The following is a 19,384-nucleotide window of genomic DNA, read 5'->3' as shown; positions in this document are numbered from 1 at the left end:
ATATTTGTTATCCGAGAGACCGAGCTTTAAAACGATACCAATTTTGTCATGATCTGACATGTGTGTCGAAAGTTTCTGGTAGACATACATACACACATTTTGCCTTTTATATTATAGGTATCCTAATATTTCATCCCTAATGTGCCTGTTGCTAGACATTGCATTCCTTTGGTTTACCTAGCACCTCTCGCCTCTTCTGATGAGAAGAATTCGGCTTTGAAATACCCTGCCATAAAGAGCTTTGATAACCTGTACTCCCATTGATGTATCTTCCTTATTGAATTGATAATTAAATATATATGCACCAGTATATATTTTGTATCATCAATATTTTTCTTTTGTGTGTTTTATATATATATATATATATATATATATATATATTAGTCCTCGCACAAAAGAGCAGGACACAAAATGTTTTAAATGATAATAGAATAACAATAACAAAAATTTTTGCTGGCAAGGACTACTATTGACCATAACTAGTTATACAGTCCTTTTCAAATTTTCATATCTATTTTTCTCGTTATGTACTGAATATTTGTTAATGAAACCTATATGAAATATGTTCCTTATTAAATTTTAAAGATTTTCTATTCTGAAAGAAGTTTAAAAAAAATTTAATCTAAAAAAGTTATTTTAAAGTTTTTGTTAAAAAAAATTCAGATTTTCTCATTATTCAGAACTGTATTACAAAGAGGGGGTTGCAAAAAATGAGTTGTGGTGTGAGGAGAAATACAAACTGAAATAGAGAGAAGAAGAGTTTTTAAATATAATCTTAAAAAGATAAGATACAAGTTAGAAAAGCATTTCATCCAAGGCATGAAAATTGTTAAACAAAATGTTTTTACTATAGGCTTTAAAAATAAAGGTACAAGACTCAATTTGAAATTTATTTATCTTCAAAGTGCACTTTTATAAATTTTACAAAGTAAGGTATAAAAATTTAATTTAAATTGAATCAAAAAATTACTTTGGATTTATTTTATGTAATGTACATTTTGTTGCAATTTAAAAACATTGTCTTTCATCTAGCAATTAATGATATAGATATAAAATTTTCAATGATTTTTTTTTTAAAGTGCAACAGAATGTACATAACATAAAATAAATCCAAGGTAATTTTTTTGATTCAATTTAAATTAAATTTTTATACCTTACTTTGTAAAATTTGTAAAAGTGCACTTTGAAGATAAATAAATTTCAAATTGAATCTTGTACCTTTATTTTTAAAGCCTATAGTAAAAGCAGTTTGTTTAACAATTTTCATGCCTCGGATGAAATGGTTTTCTAACTTATATATATATATATATATATATATATATATATAACTACTTCATTTACTCACATAAAATTAATATATGAAAGTATAGATTTATGCGTAAACTTTAAGTATTTACTTCAAAAGTGCTCAATACGTAGGTAGAGCTAGTTAGTAATTTATAAAGTATATATGGCGATTAAGCTACACTGAATATTCGGCGTTTCATCCACTATAGGATTTGTCAGGCTTATGCGCAAATTCTGTGGTTGTTTCTTGTTTTTATATATGTTGAGGATTTTAGTTAGCCAATCAGCTTTCTAGTATCCACCGCGCCCCTTCCTATCAGTCAATGGGCATGCATTTTATCGAACAAAGGATCTGTTTTAGAACTAGGTTAGTGCTTTAAGGCAGACGATTTTCCTCGTTTCTTTTTTTTTTTTTATATATATATAAATATACATATGTATGCACACATACATACATACATACATATATATATATGTGTGAAACTTCCTGGACGTCACGTTAAACTTAGATAAAAACACATATGAACCATACTTAAAAGATAACGCTACTCCAATTTACGTAAACCCTAAGTCCAACCACCCACCATCAATTATAAAACACATTTATTTGAAATAAAACTGATACTATTTTTGCTTGTTTGAAGTCAAAAGTATGATTATACTGCAATGAATAAGAAGATAATGCATTCAGAGAATTGCTATTTCAATATCTTTTTTATGTTCATTGAGTCTTTTCTCTAATCTATGTTGGGTTTCACCAAAGTATATATGATGGCAATTTTGGCACGGAACAGTGCATTGCCTGCATTGGCACGGAACAGTGCATTGCCTGCATTGCAAACTGGTTTGTTTTGAAGAATGTTTTGTTGTTTTTAATGTTTGTTTTATAGTTTGTGATGTGGTTTGTATTATTATTCAGTAAGTTAAAATATACAGATCTGTCAAAAATTAAAGTTGCAAGCCCTTCTTACTACATGTATCCCATAAGCTTCTGCGACGTAAAGTATAAGTAGGTTACAAAACACTTTTTTAAGATTGTGTCAAGTTGGCCTAATGGTTATCATACTTGACTCACTGTCTTTAGGTTTGGGTTTTGATCTCAGCTCAAGTATTTTTATTTTTTTTTACAAGAAGTGAACTGTTCAAATAAAAACATGATACTCGCACGCACGTCTTAGTTTCTGTGTGACTTAACATATATTCATGCCGTCAAAGAATGAGAGTTCAATATAGAAACGTTGTTTTAATTTGATGCGTATTTTATTTTATATTTTTATGTGTATTTTATGAATGGACAACGCCGGACGGCCGGCCTGCTAGTATATATATAAAAAGTATATATGCACTTGAAAATGACTAATGTCATAAAGGATCCAATATGTTATCCATTTTTCTTTATGACGTCATCGAGGGTGCACAGCAACAATACAAACATTTGTAGCACAATATCTTGTCAAGTAAGTAATGAATTTTTTTTGCTTTTTAATGATTTCATATTCATGCATCTTTTGACACAGATTTTTGTGACATTCGTGTGGGCAAACCGACAGTTGATGAGAACTGATGGAAAAAGTCGAGCGGTGATCAGAGACGCCAGGAAACTTAAATAACAGCGATTTAAAATGTAAACAAAATGCAACAAAAAAAAAAAAGAAGGTCCAAGGATGGAGTACTGTTGCCACATCTGGGCAGGAGCTGCTAGAAAGGACTTGTCCTGCCTTGATAGAGTTCAAAATAGACTTCGTAGCCTCGTAGAAGATGTCCTTTTCTCTTCCCTGCAACCTCTATCTCGCAGAAGAGATGTTGCGAGTTTGTCTCTGATGTATCATTATTTTCATGGAAAGTGTTTGACTGAGCTTCAGTCTATGGTCCCCCCTCGCCAAACTTTCACAAGAAACACTCGTCTAGCTGAAAACACTATCAATAATTCCCCCCACTCTTTATTTGTGCCTAAACCTAAACATAGATTCCATGAACAAAGCTGCTTTCTTAGAACTGCACGCCTGTGGAATTGTCTTCCGTTTTCCTGCTTTCCGGCTGACTACAATATGGTTTTTTTTTTTTTTTTTTTTTTTTTTTTTTTTTTTTTTTTATTACATTTTCACCCCAAACAAGGCAAATTGCCACTTTGGTGTAGGGGGCTACTATCAGGGGCAACAACTACTGGGGTACTATGTAGGGATTTGGGCAGCAAGGTGTCGGTTCACGTTACACTTGAACTTCTGCACGTCAGTACTGTTGGGGAAGCAGGGACCTGGAATGGAATTCCAGAGTCTTGCGGTTCTGGGGAAGAAACTATTGGAGTAAAAAGATCTTTTACATCTAGGGACCTCTACAGTATGGGGGTGGGATCTAGTAGCCTGTCGGGTTTGTCGAGGGTGCTCGCGTCGTGGGGGCACAAGTGATTGCAGTTCATCAGAGCATTCACCACTAAAATACTTGTAGAACAGGCAGAGGGATGCAACATTTCGTCGATGGGACAGAGGCTGAAGCTTAGATGCCAGTTCAGGGCCTATCAGATTTGCGACTCTCCTTTGAACCTTGTCAAGGAGCGAGAGACTAGTAGCAGATGCACCAGCCCAGATGTGGCAGCAATACTCCATACATGGGCGAATGGTGGCCTTATAGAGGTACAGGATACTTTCGGGTGTTAGTAGTTTTCTAGCACGGTAGAGAGAGCCCACCTTTCTTGCAGCGGCCCTGGCAATGCCTTCAATGTAATTGTTCCAACTCATGTTTCCTGTGAACGTTAGGCCAAGGAGTTTGAAAGATGGACTCTCAGATAAAGAGTCGTTGGCCATTGCTATTGGTGGTAGAGAGGGTTTCTTGTAATTATTGAATGAAACTAGTTTAGTCTTGGCAGCATTGAACGCGACCAACCACTTTTGTCCCCATTCCACTACAGATTGGAGGTCTTCCTCTAGTGTTTCTGCCATTTCTTTAGAAATGTGTTCATTCGTCTTCCTGTCGTGTCTGCCATAGAGTGTAGTGTCTTCAAGTCCAACGTAAACAAGTTCTTGATGAGCCGTTCCACTTGTTAACAAATTTACCAAATTTCCATTACTAACAATTACTATATTGTCTAATTGATTACTGTACACTCTTAACCCTTATTCTTGAGTAGTCTCTGGGCCTTGATAAGTGGTTATGCCTATGTATAAAAAAAAATCAACAAGTAACTACCTTAATTATAATAAATCATTTTATTATTTTTTGTGGTTTTACTTTGAATAAGTTTAAGCAAAAATAAGTTACTGTTTATTTTTTAATACAATTTTCTACCAGAAAAGTTTTAAAAAAATTTTTCGCAAAAAGTTTCAACATTTTTTTTCTTTTAGTTTTGTTTTAATGTTTATTTTTTTTACATTTATTTTCAAGAAAAGTTATAGAAAAGTAAAATTTTTTTGGTAGATTTTATGTTTATATATTTTTTTTTCAAAGGAAAGTTAAAATATATTTTTTATCAAAGAAAAGTTGAAATAGATGTTGTTTTAATTGTTTGTTTTTTTTACTAAAGTTGTAATAATATTTTTCTATCTTTTTGGATTTGTTATTTTTCATGGGGGAGGACCCTATCAGAGAACAGGATATTTCTTTTGGAATATTTTTTCGGCTGACTTGGGAGGCTGACGATATCAGAGAAGGAGGAGATGGGGTAGAGGAAGTAGAAGGAATCTTCCCAACCTGATAGCTTTCGGCAATGTGATTTATGAAGACAAATAGACTGTTTCCAAACTTTTGTCTCCACACAACTTCAATTAAGTATCGAGAAAGTCCCGGCTGGTTGTCGTGTCTGCAATTGCCATTCGTCTTTTTCTATCGGTTTTCATCAGCCGTCGGTTACGCCTGCACCAACATTACAAAAGGTAGGTCAAAACGTACATTTTAATGGTTCATGGATAAGTTTTTGTATTGTTTTTTTTTTTTACAAAGGAGTCACCACTTATCAAGGCCAGACGCCACTCGAGGATAAGAGTTGATAAGTGTACAGTGGTCAATGGGACAATGACGTAATAATTGTTAGTAGTGGAAATTTGGTAAATTGGATTACTTATGGGGAACGGCTCATCAAGAACTTGTTTACGTTGGACTTGAAGATGACCATATTATAGTCAGCTGGAAAGCAGGCAAATAGAAGAGAGTTCCACAGGTGTGCAGTTCTAAGAAAGAAGCTTTGTTCATGGAATCTAAGTTTAGGTTTAGGCACAGATAAGGAGTGGGGCAAATTATTGATAGTGTTTTCAGCTAGACGAGTGTTTCTCATGAAAGTTTGGTGAGGGGGACCATAGATAGGAACTCAGATGAGCACTTGCCATGAAAATAATGATTAAGCAAAGACAGACTCGCAACATCTCTTCTGTGAGAAAGAGGTTGCAGGGAAGAGAAAATGGCATCTCCCACTAGGTTACGAAGTCTTATTTTGAATTAAAAGGCAAGATATGGACTTTTTAGTAGTCCATCCTTGGACGTACCTGGCTGTTATCTAGGTAGAGAAGTGCATCAGCAGTGAGATATCTACTGGATCGATAGAAGGATCCCACCATTTTCCCAACGACCTTGGCAACAGATTTGATGTACATGTTCCATTTCAGATCAGGAGTAAAGGTCAAGCCCAGAAGCTTATAAAAACATGGAGCCTTCCCAAGACGAGACCCATCCATTTTAATTGATGCCAGATGAGGATCAGAGCATTGATGATGTAAAGATAGAAGCTTAGTTTTAGATACATTTAAAGTAACCAGCCATTGTATCACACACTGAAGATCAGAGGAGAGAGAATCAGAGAGAACTTTGTCATTTACGGCCTTTGACTTGTTGCTATAGATGGTCGTGTCATCAGCATAGATGTCAACAAAAAATTTAAGTATATGTTTTGGGAGATCATTGATGTAGATCAGGAAGAGAGTTGAGACCAGGATGGACCCTTGAGGGATACCAGCATTAATACTGTGGGCTTCTGATTTCTGCCAATCAACTACTACTCTTACGAACCTATCAGAGAGAAATGATTTAATAATTGAGAAAACATTTCCAGTTATACCGTAGCTGGAAATCTTGTGAAATAGGCCTTTATGCCATACCTTATGAAGGCCTTCGATATATCAAGAGCAATTGCCCTAGAAAGGAAGCCTTTGTTGAGAGATTCACTAATCCTATGAGATATAACTGTTAGCACATCTGTTATAGATCTAGCAGAACAGAAACCATATTGCATTTCACTAAGAAGGTTATTTCTGCTGAGGTGGTTGACTACTTCTTTATTTAATATGGATTCCAGCAACTTACTCATGACACACAGGTGACTTATTGGTCTGTACTGAGGGGCAGATAACCTGTCACCTGAATTCTTAAATACAGGGCATACTGATGGGGTTTTACAGGGTGTTGGGAAGTAATTCTCCTTAAGGCAACGCTTAAACAGTTTTGTAAGTATGGGGGCAATTTCAGGTTGAAGCTTTTTTAACACTATAATTGGGATGCCGTCAGGGCCAGTTGCTTTACTGGAATCAAGGTTCTTGATTAGGTTGGCGACCTCACGCACAGATATTTGTATGTTGCATAGCGTGTTATCCGTTATAGGAGGAAATACGGAGAGTTGATGGCCTTTGTCGCATAGGGTAGAATTAGCTGCAAAGTTCTTGGCAAATAGTCTGGCCTTGTCTGATGCTGACGAGATGACCTCAGGTCCATTGATGATGGTTGGGATAGAACGCATGCTTCTGTTCAGGATCCTGTTTGCTATTTGCCAAAACTGGTGGGAACCAAGCCGCTGCTCAGCTACTTTGGATTTAAGTTAAATCCAAAGTAGCTGAGCTATCCCAGTCAGCCATAGAGTATCGATATACTGTATGGTGGAGAGGTACGTCAGAAGACTTGCATTTCATTTTTATATTAATTGATACAACCGAGTGGTCGGAAGATCCCAGAGAAGACAGAACGGAACATGAAAATAGCTCAGGGGAACTTGTGAGAAAAAGGTCTAGAATGCTTGCATACTGACCGGTAGTATCGGACACACGGGTGGATTTGTGAATAATCTGAGTGAGGTCATAGGCAATGGAGAAATCATGACAGATCCTCCCTTCATCATCTGTCTTGTTTGAGTGGGTCAGCCATTCCACATTATAGACATTGAAGTCACCACAGATGTGAATATTAGCCGAAGGATGAGCAGACAGGATGTGGTCAATTTTCTCAGATATGTTTTAAACATAGTAACTCCGCTGTTGTGGAGGCGATAGAGGGCAAATATAAATGCAGTGGTGTAAGCAAATGCAACCCAGAATCACAGATAAGGTAAATTAGGGTCTTCTCTGGAGATATCCCTACCACACGGAAAGCCATCTTTAATGTAGGCACATATTCCATGCCCATGACGATCTTGGGAGTCAGATTTAGATGTTAAGTATCCTTTAATTACCTAGGGAAGTGGTCGGCCCTATGCCAGTTTCGCTTAGGAACAATATGTCTGGTTTCGTCTCCTGCAATTGGGTTTCAACCTCTGGAAGGTTGGAACATATACCCCTGATGTTGGAGAAGGAGACATGATAGTAGGGGTCTACGTTGCAGGATGGAGTTCTAGGTTTGTTCATGTTTTTTTCTGGAGATGTCATTTCTCTTTCGAAGAAGAGGAGGGTGATAACTCGTCTCTGTTGCTCATATGTCACTGTCATGCAGAAGTGCCAAATATTTATCTATGTATTTTTTCTGCTCATGTTTCAAAATAATCTTGTCAAATTTTGACAAACTTTAAGTGGTGATTGGAGTTATCTCAAGTACATGATATTATAAAAAACCTACACACCTCAAAAGACCTGATCTCATCCCGATTGTGCTATGAAAAAATGCTCCGCTAAGGTTGTTCCAGTTCTCTCTAAACTCTTTCACAAATTCCTTAACGAATCTTGTTTTCCTGGCTGCTGGAAAACTGCTTCTGTGGTACCAGTTTACAAAAATTCTGGCAAAAGAACTGACCCATTAAATTATCGCCCAATTAGCCTCCTCCCTCTTTTCACCAAAATATTTGAGTCCTTAATTAATCAAACTCTAGTTCACCATCTTACAGCTGCTAAACTTCTGTCTGACCACCAATATGAATTTAGGCAAACCCATTCTACTGCAGATATTCTAACTGTAATCTCTGAACAATTATACTAAGCACTGGATAAGGCAGGAGAGGGGAGGGCTGTAGCCCTAGATATATCTAAGGTTGTTGACAGGGTATGGCACAATGGTCTTCTCATGAAAATAAAATCCTATGGTATTACTGAACGAATGCTTAGCATAATTAGATCCTTCTTCAATGAAAGAAGAATCCAGGTTGTCCTTGATGGGCATACATCCAAAACATTTGATATAAATGCGGGTGTACCTCAGGGATCGATCCTTGGACCTTTATTATTTCTGATATTCATAAATGACTTAGCTGATAAAATTGTCTCTGAGATGGGTATATTTGCTGACGACACCACTCTATATAGCAGGCATGTAGGGAAAACTAATGAGCACATATCTAAGGTAATGGCTGAAACCCTAGAGGAAGACTTTCAGTCTGTAGTGGAATGGGTCAAAAATGGATGGTAACATTCAACGCTGCCAAGACAAAGCTCGTTTCCTTTAATAATTACATGAAACCTTACCAACCTAATAGCTAATACCTATGGCTAGAGATACTTTACCTGAAATCACTTCATTCAAGCTTCTTGGCTTAACGTTCACATGAGTTGGAATAGATACATAGAGATCATTGCCAAGGCTGCACTCTATACTGTGCTAGAAAGTTACATACGCCTGAAAGTATCCTGTATCTCTACAAAGCCACCATTCGCCCATGTATGGAGTATTGCTGTCACATTTGGGCTGGTGCATCTGCTACTTGTCTCTCGCTCCTGGACAGGTTTCAAAAGAGAGTCGCCAACCTAATAGGTCCCGAACTGTCATCTAAGCTTCAGCCCCTGTCCCATTGACGAAATATTGCATCCCTCTGCCTGTTTTACAAGTATTTCAATGGTGACTGCTCTGATGAACAACAAGCCCTCGTACCCCCCCTCGACAAAAACACCCCCGACAAACCCGGTAAGCAGCGAAGTCTCACCCCTACATAGTTGAGATCCCTAGATGTACTTCTACTCTAATAGCTTCTTCCCCAAAACTGCAAGACTTTGGAATTCTCTTCCGGTTTCCTGCTTCCCTGACTGTACTGATATGCAGAAGTTCAAGTGTAATGTGAACAGACATCTTGCTGCTAAACTCCCTACATAGTACCCCTGCAACTTATGTCCCTGATAGTAGTCTCCTACATCAAAGTGGCAATGTACCTTGTTTGGGGTGAAACTGTAATAAAAAAAAAAATTTTAAATCTCCCCTGGCGCTCCCTCCTTATCAGCAAAAAATCAAGATGGACGCTACCCGATCAATCTCATTAAAATTTGATTTTCCTCTGTAAAAAGAAAAATATGCTTGATCAAATTAAGTGATTTTTTTTTTATATGAAAACTTTATTCCATAAACAGTATGTACAATATAATTTTTTTTCTCCAATATTTTCATTTTTTAATGTCTAAACTGTATCAGTACCCACCATCCACATTTAAAATATCGACTTTTATAGGTTCTTGGGTATGCTTACAACGAATAAATACTCCAACCTCCCCATGTTAAGAACAGCTTTTGGAATAGACACGCTCAACCACCCCACCATAAGAATGGCTTTCGGAATAGACACACCCAACTGCCCCATGTTAAGAACGGCTTTCGGAATAGACACCCCAACCTTCTCAGCATACTCGAAAACCTATGAAAGTTGACATGTCGAATGTGAACGATGAGTTGGACGTAATGTAAAAATGTACCAAATTTAAAACGGAACAAAATTTAAAATTTCCGTTCTATTTTTACAACAACCGTAAAACAGAGCATTCTCTGCAAGTTTTACCAAAAGTTCACTTAATTTGATCAAGTAGTTTCTTTTTTTTTTTACAGAAGAAAATCAAATTTTAATATCAATCGTATCTCACCATCTTACCTATTTCGCGGACAGGGGAAATTGTGAGAAATTCCACATACAGCAGCCATCTTTCTTTTTATTCAGCCATCGACACATTAGTGGATGGCCGTCATTGGTTTAAATTTGAATGTGTCAGGTGATTCACTTGGCGCGCTTTTTGTATCATGCTTTCTTTTTTCAGTCTAGACAAAACTCGGCAACGGGATAGTCTCAAACCCAGCAGCTCCCACCGGACAATTCCTTCGTGAACACTAAACAGTTGGTGAACGAAGGACCACATCTCTACAAGCAGAGACAACTTATCCTGCTGAATCTATCCAAATTAAGGATGACATTCAAGAACCGTTCTTCATGTTTATTTACCAAATATTGGATCTTATCTCAATTCATCTGGAGTCCTAAGTGGCTCACATTATGCCTAATTATAGGCGCCAACATTCCCGCCGAGTTTACCATGAACATTCATGGATCCTTCCGAGGAACAACAAACTAACATTCTGACAATAGGAATTCATACTAAAGGCTCCAGACGTATGGAGGCAAATCGGAGGAAATTGGGATGTGAGAATTAATTTCTTACAATAACTCCATCACCGCTTAAAGTTTGTCAAACTTTGACGAGATTATTTTGAACCACAGGCAGAAAAAATACCTGGATTTACCGTGTTCAACAAAGAGTCCGACCGGCGCCATTTTGAATTTTCTAATACATCGGTAAACACTGTATGTTTTTCGAGCTGAATAAACATGTTACATTAAATAGAAACACTAAAGGGTTTGTGTTACTGCACACATAGATTCGAAAATGTTGTCAAAAAAAAACAAATATATAACAAATAAATGTTATCAAAGGCAAGATAAGTTACTTTTCTACCAAACTAGATATATTTTTTTGTGTTTTTATTCAATGTAACATGTTTATTCAGCTCGAAAAACATGCAGTGTTTACTGATGTATCGGAAAATTCCAAATGGCGCCCGACTCTCTCTTTAACACGGTAAGTTCGGGAAAAGGTGTTATAAATAATAAACTAGACAAAATACTATTAAAAAACCACCGAATATATGTCAAGTTATGTCACGGTAACATATATTGAGCGAATTTCTAACAGTATTTTGTCTAGTTTATTATTTATAACACCTTTTCCCGAACTTACCGTGTTAAAGATAGAATCGGGCGCCATTTTGAATTTTCCAATACATCGGTAAACACGGTATGCTTTTCGAGCTGAATAAACATGTTACATTGAATAAAAACACGAAAATTATATCCAGTTTGGTAGAAAAGTAACTTATTTTGCCTTTGATAACATTTATTTGTTATATATTTGTTTTTTTGACAACTTTTTCGAATCTATGTGTACAGTAATACAAACCCACACTAAAAAATTATCCAGTTAGGTAGAAAAGTAACTTATCTTGCCTTTGATAACATTTGTTTGTTATTTCTTTTTTTTTTTTTTTTTTTTGACAACTTTTTCTAATCTGTGTATAATACAAACCCTAGTGTGTTTTTTTCACTTATGTCTTTTTTAGCCCTTTTTTCATTTTGTCCTTTGTTAATCCCTTTTTCGTTTTCGTGTATTTGTTTTTTAATTAGCTCAAATTCTAAACCTCGATAGTTCGAATTGAGTTGTCTCCCCTACATCATGATTGATCAAGTCAAGAAAAGTAAAATTTGATTTTCTTAGTTAAAACTGCTTGATCAATTTACGTGATTTTTGGTACATGATACCTTCGTTGCGTGGCGAGCACAAGATTGTTTCTTTTTTTTTCTTTTTTTTTAGTAAGTGTAATTCTAAATAAGCACCAACTGAATTGAGTGTTTGTTATTAATTTTAGAGGTCGAAAGAGCGCATGTTTTTTTTTTTTTAATTTACGAAGAATGTTGTCTTTTTTTATCATTATTTTTGCTGCTGCCCCCACCGAAGACAAAAAATGGCAGGGTTATTTTAACTAATTAATAATACCGTCTTATAACATGGACACAGGTAATAGTTTGAACTAATTAAATTTAAATAAATTAACAAAAACATACACACACGGAACTTTTTAATGTCCTTAACATGCTTTAAGAGGGGAGATAACTCCGTGGCTGGCTGGACGACAGAATTATAATACTGTTTTTGTGAAAACATAATCATGGAAGATTTTTTTTTCTGTAAAATAAATTTTAAAAAATAAAAATGGTTATATCCTTGGCTTCTCACCTGAACGTGTTGTAACCGGTATTTTAAAGCGGTTGTCGCCCATCGCGTGTAAACGCGTGCGTTTGCAGCCATCTTTGAGATCTCGCGCATAATTAATCTGACGAGAGTTGGCCAAACGAGATTTAAAATAAAAAAATAAAAAAACGGAAAAGAAAGGAGAGGAAGACAAGAAATATCATAGACTCTTTCTCACTTACGACATTTTTTGTCTGGAAAAAAAAAATACAATCTATTAATTCTTTCTTTTGCACTTGCTAAACCTGCAACCGGAATATTTCGACCATTTCCTATAAATTCGAATTCAGGAAAATACTCGGCAAGTTTTGTTATATTTTTAATTTTCAAGTTAAAAAATAATCATTTTCTGTTGGCCTTTTTCTTCTGAACAGCATGTGATCATCCTTTCTCTCGTATTTTTCTTTCCGGATCGCATTTTTATTTTAATCCTTAAATATTTTATGATTTTAATTTTTAACCTATAAATATTTCTGAATTGTAATTTCTGCACGATTTTCTTCAAAATATATTTAAATTATCCTTACAATCGTATAATTTTTGTGTGAAGCCAGATTCGTTTTAGTTAGCATGGTCGGTGTTTTTCATTTAAGGGAGACAATTTTTTTTTTCTCCATTTTTGTTTAAATATTTTCTAGATTCCTAATTTTATTTACATATACCGATATAATTAAATTGTTTTACCAAAAAGTTTCTAATCTTTAAAATGCTTAAATTCAACTGTTTACATAAAACTTTGATTAAGCCACAACTTTTTTTTTTCTGTAGAAATTCTCTACATAAAATATTTTGAGTTTTAAAGTATTTTCTTGTAAATGTTACGATTTTTTTAAACATTTATTTTAAAATTTTAGTTTTAACAATTTCCAATTTTAAATAAAACCTTAAAACTATTTTCGAGTAAAACTAATTTTCTATCATAATAATAGTGTATACTTTCATTTTTTTTTTTTTTTTTTTTTTTTTTTTTCAATACTGAAAGAACATTTTTAATTTGTATCACAATTATATTTCTAGATTAAATCTCGATTGAACCTTATGGAAAACCCAACATTAAGTTAAATATAATAGTGTGTGTGTGTGTGTGTGTATATATATATATATATATATTAGTGCTAATGCACTTACTGATCCGCGCTATATCTTTTTTTTAATCGTATTCCCAAGTTCAAGTTTTTTTGTTCTGTTTATTCAATTGTAAGGTTAAAGTACAGAATAGGTACAAAACACTCTCCCCATGTTAAGAATGGCTTTTTAAATAACGTTATTTAGCACGGATCAATAAGTGCATTGCATGAGTACTAAAATATATATATATATATATATATATATATATATATATATATATAATGATACGTATTATATACGTTTGATATGGCTCCAAACGTATATAATACGTATCTTATTTAATTCAAGCTCAACCGGCGCTTCTAAGGAACAAAATCTTAACATATATATATGTTAAGGCAAATATAGCAAAAATAAAATCTTGCCGGACCTAAACAAGCGAACCCCCCCCTCCTCCTCCTCCTGCCGTAAAATTAATTCCTTAATTTTTTTTTCTGGAAATTATCGTAGATAAGACTTAGGCGGACCTGTATGATAGTGCCCACCCCCTAAAAATATGCGTTTTTTAACCCTAAGTTATTTTTGTTTGTTTGTTTGTTCCCCCTCCTACTATTATTATCTATCCGATTTAATAGAAAATTTGAAAAAAAAAAAAAAAAAATGTAAGGGGTTCTAATCACGTGACACGTCGGTAAAAGAAATGGACAATAAGTCCAGGTAGAAATGAACTCCCATCTTAAAAATCATTAAATCTATTTTTTTCAAAATCTTTTCTGTTAATGATATTTAAGTCTGTAATTTTTGATAGTCATCGAAAAAAATTTAGGGGGTTGGCACTCTCGTATAGATCCACCCTATAGCAAATTTACTGGGGTGTTTCCTTGCAAAGGAAGTTGAAAATAAAACTGAATCCGGTAAATATGTGTGGGGGGGGGGTCGGCACTTCTACACTATTAGGACGAAATTTCGGAAATTGTAAAACTGAATTTCACATGAAAACATATTCCTCGTATTTTTAAGATGACTATATCCAAAAAAATTACAAAAATCGACAAGGTAGAAAATTATTCAAGAAAAAAAAAAAAAATAGAATTTGAAAACTATCGTAAGACACAGTTGAAAAGGGAGGTAATTTTCCGTTTTGATTTAAACCAGATTTTTCACCTAACACGATTAAAAAAAAAAAATAATTCGGTAATATTCAGGTAATTTCAACTGCATAATTTTGAAGCTACCGTTCTAATTTATTAGAATCGACAAAATCAGTAAAACCGTTTTTTTTTTGTTTTTGTTTTTTTATCTGAAAAATCTATGGTACTCCTCCTGCACTTATTGATCCGTGTTTTATCTGAAAAAGTCTATCGATTACAAAAAAGCCGTTAAATTTGGTAATCATTTTCTTTTTGTTTTTAATAGGAAAAAGCTTATTTTATATTTTTCTACATTTATATGTATATAAAGTTTCCAGGCGACCTGTTACAGTAAGACGGAAAAAAATATAGGGAGGGGTCGTTGTACAGATTCTAGTTTTATATTTACACATGTTGACCTTGTTTTATTTTGAACAGATTAATTCGAAATTTAAAAAAATTGAGTTATAAAATCCCTTAGTTTTTAATATTGGTGCTAATGAATGCACTTACTGATCCGCGCTATTTTTTTAAATCGTATTTTCAAGTTTAGTTTTTTATTTATTTATTTATTTATTTTTTATTCAATTGTAAGGTTAAATTACACAATAGGTACAAAACACTCTCCCCTCCCTATGTTAAGAATGGCTTTTTAAATAACGTTATTTCAGCACGGATCAATAAGTGCATACTGCATGAGTGCCTTAATATTTAACTTAAAAACCACTCGATTGGGAGGGGGTTGTTGAAAATGGTTTAAAGTGGTAAAACCATGAATCTTAAGTGACACAATGACTCATTAATTTCGTACTCGTGCACTTTTTTTTTTTTTTTCTACAAGGTGGTCACCACTTATCAAGGCCCGGAAGCCACTCGGGGTTAAGGGTTATTGCGTGTACAGTACGTTAGTATTGGAGATTTGATAAGGTGTCTTACTTAAGGGGGTGGTTCAAAGTTCATCAGGAATTTGTTTATGTTGGACTTGAAGACCTCCAGGTTGTAGTCAGGTGGGAAACAGGAAAACGGAACAGTTCCACATGCGTGCAGTTGCAGTGCACTCACTTCTAAGAAAGAAGCTACGTTTTGGTTTTAGCACAGATTTACCACCGTGCTGAAATGTTATTTTGAAAGCCATTCTTAACATGGAGAGGGTGTTTTGTAACTATTCTGTGCTTCCACCTAATAATTTAATAAAGATATTGTGAAGCTTGAATTTAACATGAAAAAAATAGCGCAGTGGCAAAAGTGCATAAGCACCGATTTTTTTTTTTTTTTTTTTTTTTTTTCAGTCTGGTTTACATATTGCTGAATTAAAAGATTAAAAAAAAAAAAAAACTTGGTTTTTAAGAATTTTACTTAGCTGTAAAATTAAAAAAAAATTGTTAGTAGTAAGGGCCGAGAATACATAGTACTACTAATGTGACTAACTCAAATGCTTCAGGGTATCCTTTAGTAATTAAAATTTCGTCGCCTATCCACAATTTTTAAGTGTTGATATTTCTGCAGTTTACGTACTGTGCTAAAATATTTAAAATCATTCTTAACATTTAACTGTTCTGTATATTCACCTAATAAAATGTTATAAAAATCGAGTTTAACTTTGAAAAAAAAAAAAAAAAGGTTCATAAACTGCAAAAGTACCAAAATCTTAACTTTCGTTTACTTCGAGTAAATTGTGCCTCTTGTCCTTTATTACTACTTCCTCCAATTATTGAAAAGTGACTACGAAATCGTGTCTCCTGGTCGCTATTTTCCTTGAAAGGGGGGGGGGGATCCACATTCTCAACACCCACTCCAGTATAGGAAGAGAAACCAACTCTCTTTTATAAAATGACGACCCACAACTGTTACTACGTGTCAAGATTTCTTCTTTATAGCCCCCCCCCCCTCTTCAATTTACGACAATAAATTTTTTCGTATTATCCAGAATCGCCTTTTCTTTTAAACTAAAGTTATTTACAAAAAAAGTGTTTTTGCCACCTGTAGTTCAATTATCTCCCATTTCGCCCAAATGTTGGATAAAAATTGTCCCAGACTAAAATTCTAGTTTATTTAATTTAATTATATTATACGTAGCTGAATTACTAGTTGGGTGAAGATTTTTTTCCAAATATTCCATTAATTGTAACAAAGCTGTGTTTATTAAAGGTACGAATTGTCGATATAAACACGTGTGTGTGTATATATATATATATATATATATATATATATATATATATATATATAATTAGGCAGATTGTTCGGTGCGTATAGTTTACTTGCCATAAGTATTTTAGATTAATCGGCTCTACTAGTGTATTGAGTACTTCAGTAAATATTGAAACATGCGTATATATGAAATGGTATTTATATAATTATCGAATAAAAAAAAAAAAAAAAATGCTCTTAAATGAAATAAATTTCGTTTAAGCTTTTGTATTATAAACATGTAGTTTACAGACCGTGCTGAAATATTAGCATTTAGAAACCCGTTATTGACATGACAGGAGGGGGTGTTTGTGAAATATTCCGAATACAACTTTAAAATTATATCTTCAAAAAAGGGAGTCTGTCAGTCTGTCCGTATTCTGTAAAGTACCAAAACTGTTCAAGGTTTTATAACATATTTTTGGTGCAAATGAAGAAGAAAAAAATGGTCGTCGGCGATTAAAAACATTGAATTTCCATTTTCGAATTCTATTTAATGATTAAAATATTCCAACAGTTTCTATAGTACAATGGAGAGTGAAATCCATATACTCTTTAATTGCTATTTAGTGTGATCACCTTTCCGTTCTATGTAATTACTCAATTTCTTCTAGGTTAAATAATCCCTTGGTGTTGTTGTTCGTCAATTAATGTTTTATAACAAAATGTCTTTTTAATCGATCAGATTTTTTTCTTCACATCATAACATCGTTTTAACTACAAGATTAGCAAATTCTCCTTTTGTTCACCGTTTATAAATACAACACTAGTTACTCGCTTTGTTAACGTTTTAAATGTACTCGAGCTTTTTTCTTTTCTTACTGGAGGAAAGTCGATTTATTTAAATTTTCGGTGCTTGTACAGATCTGGTCCCATGGCAGACAATATTAACTCTGTAAAACCCAATAACGAGATGCGAGCACCAATCACCATCGAAAAGAGAAAAACAATAGGGAGAGGGGGGGGTACAAAACATAAATTGTTACTATCACAACCATCGTAGTTTATTTCTTCAAAATTAAGATTTTACTTTTGGAGGGCAATTACAAGTAAACAACCTATAAAAAAAATGTATTCGTAACGAAATGTTTTTTGTACTTGTACCGTGCTTTTTTCTTTTCTTTAAATTGTATTTCCAAGTTTTATCTTTTAAATTGTTAGGTGAAAGTACAGAATTATTACAGAACACCCTCCTCTCCTCGTATTAAGAAAGGCTTTCTAAATGTTATTTCAGCACTTCAACACGTGCATATGTACCAAAAAAATATTTTCAAGTTAAACTGAATTTTTACTGTATCTTTTAAATTGTTAGGTGAAAGTACAAGGTAGTTACAAAACACCTTTTAGAGTTTCTAAATAGCGTTATTTCAGCACTCTTTGCATAAGTACCAAATTTTAAAAAAATTAAATATTTTTAGAATGAGGGATCGCCTTGCTTTATAAAGCTCATGTAAAATGAGCACTCATTTCGTGGCCAGTTAACAGGAAATAGACCTGTTACCAATTGGGTTTTCTAATTTTTAGGTGTCCATTTTGTATTTCATTTATATAAGTGATCCCCCTTTTAAAAAACTTGAGTGCAAATTTGGGCGTTTTTATCATCGTAACCTCCTAAATGTTTTTTTTTTTTTTTTTTTTTTCCCCTTTCTTCCCCCCCCCTCCCAAACCGTCATCTAATTAAATAATTTTGGCTACATTTAAAAAGAAACCTTATCGTGGTTTCAGGTCCACGCAAATCTAGAATATTGGTTGGCCCTTTCATGTATTGTCTCTCAGGTGTTTCTAATTTGTTTTTGAAATGAACTTGATAAAAATAAAATTCTTTCCTTTCACTGTTGCTTGATTAAAATTTTTGAAAAGTTCAAATACAATGAAATGTAAGATCATCATTTTATAGAATTTCTATGGTATGGTTAATTTGAAAATGCATGGTAGAATATATATATATTTCTCTGAAAAGAAAGATAGCTAGGCACAACTGCAATCGGTGACCCTTGACCTTCCATTTTCACTAATGTACAACTTGATACATTAAATTCATCATCCCTCCTAATCCACTTTTCGTTTACCAACACTAGAATTCCAGTGATCGCAAATGGTGTGAATTTCCCGTTCCTCTTTACTGGAACTTTCATATTCTGGAGGAAACTTTATTTTTTTCACACTAGATGAACTAGAACCGGCTTGAAATTATCTTTGCTCCATGCTTCACACGCCTTTATTAAAGCATTAATAGGAAGCATAAACTGTTAAAGTTGTAAAATACATTGTTGCAGCTCAGTTCTAAGGATCAACAAATAAAGGTTGATTATTTGAAAACAATAAAATACAGGTTGATATAGGATTATCATAGTAGCTCCAATGTCAAAATAACCCCAGTTGACGGTACTGATCAACACCATCCCCCTTGCTTACAGGTGGTCTGTGCAGGTTGCAATCCTACATTTTCTGATAACTGTTTCTCATTGGTTCGAGTTGTAA

General features: G+C 34.1%; 2 protein-coding genes across 3 annotated transcripts in view; one reads left to right on the top strand and one right to left on the bottom strand.

Annotated features, from left to right (window-relative positions):
- LOC145258312 (large ribosomal subunit protein mL45-like) overlaps positions 1–12,657 on the bottom strand; it is a 66,433-nt gene extending 53,776 nt beyond the window's left edge. Inside the window, exon 1 of the mRNA XM_080116363.1 lies at positions 12,504–12,657. Within this exon, the coding sequence (XP_079972489.1) occupies positions 12,504–12,593 (90 nt within the window). The 5' untranslated portion in view covers positions 12,594–12,657. The remainder of the gene's footprint in view (positions 1–12,503) is intronic.
- The window catches only part of LOC145258311 (eIF5-mimic protein 2-like), a 36,078-nt gene continuing 21,822 nt past the window's right edge, over positions 5,129–19,384 (top strand). Inside the window, exon 1 of one of the 2 annotated variants that reach the window (XM_080116362.1) lies at positions 5,129–5,153. The gene's annotated coding sequence lies outside the window, so the exon portion shown is untranslated. Of the gene's footprint in view, positions 5,154–12,609; positions 12,820–19,384 lie in introns of those variants that run through there. The other variant, XM_080116361.1, reaches the window with a different exon arrangement.

This window comes from Euprymna scolopes, chromosome 33 (genome assembly GCF_053919585.1).
Source record: "Euprymna scolopes isolate OS-2025 chromosome 33, ASM5391958v1, whole genome shotgun sequence".
In the NCBI taxonomy this organism is placed as follows: domain Eukaryota; kingdom Metazoa; phylum Mollusca; class Cephalopoda; order Sepiida; family Sepiolidae; genus Euprymna; species Euprymna scolopes.
This window is presented reverse-complemented; position numbering and strand designations above follow the sequence as displayed.